At 31.9% G+C, this 5,487-nt stretch overlaps 1 protein-coding gene across 1 annotated transcript; it reads left to right on the top strand.

Moving 5' to 3' along the window:
* Window positions 1-382: 382 nt before the first annotated feature.
* LOC141696749 (NAC domain-containing protein 21/22-like) lies at window positions 383-3,625 on the top strand. The gene is made up of 3 exons (XM_074500879.1): window positions 383-737; window positions 2,000-2,265; window positions 2,925-3,625. The coding sequence occupies exons 1-3, from the start codon at window positions 569-571 to the stop codon at window positions 3,273-3,275; spliced, it is 786 nt and encodes a 261-aa protein (XP_074356980.1). The 5' UTR covers window positions 383-568; the 3' UTR covers window positions 3,276-3,625.
* The last annotated feature ends 1,862 nt before the right edge of the window (window positions 3,626-5,487 follow it).

The following is a 5,487-nucleotide window of genomic DNA, read 5'->3' as shown; positions in this document are numbered from 1 at the left end:
AATAATAGTCATCATGGCTAAAATAAAATTAAACAAAATAGTAAGTATAATTAGCTCGATATCAATCCATCCTGAAACTAACATAAATTTTTTGCTATTGACACATCAAATATTGTGTGCTGTATATTTTAATTATGAAGAGAAAAGGAGTGATTTGGATGTTTCTCTGAAACACTAGAATTAATTAAGTAAATGAAATAATTTATTCATTTTGATTCCTTAAAAAACCCCGTGAAGATTTCTTGTGGGTTTAGTTTTTGTTGAAAGTTCCCACAATAACAATAACTACACATAGCACACACGATTATACGAATTGACACGATTATACACCCCCGCGTACACAGCCAATCTCTTAGTATATATGTACTCTTAAGTCTTAAAGTATTAAAAACAAAAGCAATATGTATTAAACACCATACTGAAACATTCTCAGAAACCTCAATATTCCAGCTCTCAGTTCCTTATAGATGAAGAATAAAATCTTAGATTATATGCTATTAAACATAGTTTCCGACTAAATCTTCCAATAGCTTTCTTTCAAATATAGAAACCAACATATATATAACAAATGGGGCTAAGGGATATTGGTGCTGAGCTTCCACCAGGGTTCAGGTTTTATCCAAGTGACGAGGAATTAGTATGTCATTACCTGTTGAAAAAAATATCCAACCAAGAAGTTTTAAAGGGTACGCTTGTCGAAATCGATCTTCATACATGTGAGCCATGGCAACTTCCAGGTATGCATGCATGCAATATCTGCGTATTTGTATCCTTTTTTTGCAGTACACACATGTGGTCGCACATGGCATTTATATTTGCAATATGTGTGGTTAATTATGTATACAGTCTCATACATGCCACCACATTATAATGAATAATTTCTGCAATTATTTGTATATAGTACTTCAGATGTGTGTATTGCATAGATATATGCTTTCTTCACTGTTGTTCTTATTTGGCTTTTAATTTATACCTCATGGTGGGAATCTCAGGAAAAGAAATATGTTGATGAAGGTGGGGATCAATTTACTGTTCATGCATCAGTTGAAGGACTGTTTGATTTGAGTTTTTGAATATGATATATATTATGCGCAATTTTTTCCATCAACTTTGCTCCTGATCACCACCTTCAAAAATTTATATTGATTCAATATAAATTTATTTATAGTTTGATATATCTGCAAAGTACTCTTTACAAGAATGTTTAATTTAAATGTATATTGTCTTAATAAAATTTGTGTGCTGTATATAAACCCTACTAATTTATATTTAGAGATCATATATTTTCTGTGAGCAGTTAAAAAATTCTGATATATATATATATATGTACGCCTATGCATTAATCTTCGATAATTATTCTTTTGCAATTTCATTATTGTTTATAGGCAATAATATGATATAATTCCACAATCTGATCTATAGTTTTGTTATCATTTCATTATTGGAGTATGAGGTGTGTGAAGTAAATAATTGTTGTTTATATCTCATGTTAAGCAACAATAATTCGAGTTCTGCCTTCTAGTACTATACTCAAACTATACACACACATAGTTACATTCCATGTATACACAAAAGCTAACAGACATCGTACATTTGTGTATGTATATATTTGTGTTAATTTGCTCCATATGTTTGCATGATAATTATTTGTCGTGTTAACCACAATAGTAATACTCTAAGTATTGCAATTCAATTATTTGAGTCTGCCCCGTGTTGGAATTTTCTTTCCAATTGTTTGAATAGAAATAATAGCATATAATTCCCCAGCAATTATTCATCTAGGTGGAAGAAAAGTCGAAATTAGTCAAAAAAAAATATAAATTCAAACTATGCGCCGGTTCATAACATCTTATGTTAATTAGGCATGCTTAATTAGTTATTAGTATTACTTAATTAAATTCGACAGACGGGGATCTTAAACCAACAATTATTTGTTACTGCTAACCCCTGCAAATTTAATTAATTAATATATATAGTATGAGTTGATGAACTCTTGCAGAGGTGGCAAAGCTCAATTCAACAGAGTGGTACTTCTTTAGCTTCAGAGACCGGAAATATGCGACGGGCTTTCGGACCAATCGAGCTACCACCACGGGGTACTGGAAGGCTACCGGGAAGGATCGAACCGTGGTTGATCCGAGGACAAAAGCAATCGTGGGGATGAGAAAGACTTTGGTGTTCTACAAGAATAGAGCTCCAAATGGGATTAAGACTGGTTGGATCATGCATGAATTTCGCCTTGAAAACCCACATCTCCCACCAAAGGTACTAATTAAGATTCTTTTCCATCAAATCTGTCCCCCCCCCCCACCCATTTTCATGTCACGTCCAAAAGATTATTTGAATTATTCAGTCTCACAATGCACCATACATGATGTCAAATAATTTAACTTTCCATCTTAATTGATCTAATTAATAAGCTGTGTTTATTTGTTTGTGTTACCTGATGGAGACATACAGAAATATTGATGTAATTCATAGACTTCTGGTAAATCCCTTTAAAAGGAGACACACCTCCTTAATTCTCTTCTTTTTTGTGCATTTCCAAAATGATGCACTTTATAAGCTTCTTTATACCATTATACAAAAGGAAACTTTAGATAACTAAGGTTGGGTAAAATTTTAATCTCTTCCTAAAAGCCAAAAATATGTATAACTCTAGCTATATATATGTATGTACTTGTGTTTATCACACTGGCTACTGGCTAGTCACACAAATGTATGTTGCCCGCACATTTCTTGTTTGCTAATTCATTTGTTGTTTCTTCACAATTAACGTTTGATGGAAAAGTACGAATAATTTTGTAAATTAGCGTGTGTATTAGAATAAAATTTGATTTTCATGTTATCTTCTCTAGTGCCCTCCTCGGCTAGATATGTTTGGTTTGTTTGTTTTGATTTTTTTTAATTAATCAATAAATCAGGAGGACTGGGTGTTGTGTAGAGTATTTCACAAAGCAAAGACAGAGAATAGCAACCAACTGAGCCCACAGGATGTGCTTGAGGTCCAAGACGCAACAGCTTATGACACCTCTCCTTTGTCTAACCAAAACCTACACCTTGGCTATTTCCATAACCAGCAATATAATCAAATCACTAACCAAGGCCTCCCACTCCTCCAAAACCCTAATAATCTCCTACAATTTCCATTGTTAAGCCCTAATTATCGTCAATTATCTCATCCAGTTCAAACCGATACTAGTACTACTACTCTTGCTCGTGTAAACGATGTCATGATGATGAACAAGATAACTACAGATTCTTGTTTGATGTGAACTTTGATCAGGAGAATATGGGAGATGGCTTAAACTCAAACATGGAAAGGTTGGATGATTGTTTCTAAAATTTAGTCAGCGTCATAAAATGATATACAAGTGTTTGAAGGTGAAACACCTCATTCATGTTGCATTTCATCTACATTTGTCTTAGACTATTTAGCATGGAGCAAAAAACTATAGGTTTATATATATTTCTAGCTAGGTGATCCTCGGTGTTTGTGAGTCTGTATACAGTAGTATGTAACAATGCATGCTACTTCTATGCTACTTGTGTAAATATCTGTTTGATGCTATTTTCTGTTTGTAAATTCTAAATATTCTCCCTGAAAGATATTAAGCAAGCTACTGATGAATTATTTTGATCAGTAAAAGAATAAATAACATCTACTTATTTTGAAAGGAAATTAAACATCAGCAAAAGATAATATGATAATTGATAAAGCATTTTAAAGGAAAATTACTTACCGTGAAAGCATGATGGTGTAGATGTTGAGTCCAATCATCAATACCTACTCTACTCATATTTTGCTTCTTATTATCTAAGACAAAAGAATAGTCCACCTTCTATAAAGATCAAAGTAGATACCGTCCACGGTCCTAAGAAGTATTGGAGTCTCGATCACCTTACATATCCGAATGTTAATTTTTTTTTTAATTAATCTAACACAAAAATAAAAGTTGAACGAAAGAGATTTCAAAATTTTCATGTGTTCTTTATCTCGGCCTCATTGAGTTTTACAATCCCTTAAACTAAGTTACAAAATGGTTAAAAAAAAAATGTGTTTGGTTGATGATTATGTACATAGAATTGACTCAACCATTATTTATACTTAAATGTTAAACTAATTTTAGTGTTCTGCTCATTTAATCTTCATATTTTGAATATTAATAAAATAGAAACCAACTCAAATTGTAATATTTATTATTTATATTATAAATACTGCCCTTAATCTTTTTAGTGGGTTTACTGGATAAAAAATTGGGATGCACTTAATACTTGAGTTTATTGAATTTTGAGATTTCAATATTGTTCTCGTGTTTTATGACTTGAGGCTTCAAGTTATGAACCCGACTAATCAAAATGATCAAGGAAGCTAAAAACGTTTCATTAGGCCCTTGCCTTAATGTGATCAGTCTTACTATAATCTTACCACATTTAAAGTTGCTAGAGAAACTAGACTGAAATTTATGTTTTAGCAATGCTTAAGAATCGATCGATCTAAGAGAAAGGTTATTATATATCAATATAGTGCGCTCTTTTTAAGTGGTCGTAGAAAATTATTTGACCGTTGAAGTATTCAATAAAGATGATGGGTATTCTGTTCATAAAAATGGTCGAGAGCCGGTTATTTTCAAAGTTCAATCAATACATTATTGGTGGAAAAAAGCATTCCTAAATAATATTCCCTCTGTCACTAAAAACGTTTCCTCTTTCTGTTGGACACGTTTGTCAATGCACACTTTTGATCGTTAATATCTTTAAATTCGTATTTGTATTAAATATAAAAATTTCATTGTATTAAAGTACTCATAAATACGTATCCAACGAGATCACTCATGACCATGTTTGATATTATAAATTAGACGTAAATTAGTAGTCAATCGCTTACCGTGTACGTATCCAACGAGATCACTCATGACCATGTTTGATATTATAAATTAGACGTAAATTAGTAGTCAATCGCTTAGTGAACAGTATCGAAAGTCAAAAAAGAAAATGTATATTGGGACGGAGAGAGTACCAAATTTTGATTGATTGTTGATGTTATTGCTTAGTTCAGTCAACTTGTCTTGTAATCTTTAAAAGTACCGGAGTCTGACAAATTTGGTCATATTGTCAGTTTTCTTGACAGTATATTTCCAAGTAGCAAATTTTTTAGCCGCTACTAGGGTGGTTTGTTGGATTAATGTACAAAAGATAATTTTTTCCAACGCCAAATATGATGAATTTATTACTCCCTTTGTTCCAATCATTTTTTTATATTTTCCTTTTGCGATGTCCCATCTAATTCTTTATATTTCAAAACTTATCTAAAATAGTTAATGGATCCCACCATTTTTTCACTTTTCCTTCCTTTTCACACTATTTTTACTCCAGTATCTCCCATTTATACATTAAAAAATAATGGGTTACACCACTTCAACCACTTTTTCTTCTCTTTTTCATTATTTTATATATATTTCTTAACCTCAGTGCCAAAACCAAACG

This window comes from Apium graveolens, chromosome 11, assembly GCF_009905375.1.
Source record: "Apium graveolens cultivar Ventura chromosome 11, ASM990537v1, whole genome shotgun sequence".
Lineage (NCBI taxonomy): Eukaryota > Viridiplantae > Streptophyta > Magnoliopsida > Apiales > Apiaceae > Apium > Apium graveolens.
The sequence above is the reverse complement of the archived record's forward strand: the minus strand, read 5'-3'. Positions and strand labels throughout refer to the sequence as shown.

Coding starts and splice junctions, on each gene's coding strand:
- LOC141696749 (XM_074500879.1), top strand. CDS start 569: ATGGGGCTAAGGGATATTGGTGCTGAGCTTCCACCAGGGTTCAGGTTT. Junction 738..1,999: donor TGAGCCATGGCAACTTCCAG/GTATGCATGCAT, acceptor GAACTCTTGCAG/AGGTGGCAAAGCTCAATTCA. Junction 2,266..2,924: donor ACCCACATCTCCCACCAAAG/GTACTAATTAAG, acceptor TCAATAAATCAG/GAGGACTGGGTGTTGTGTAG.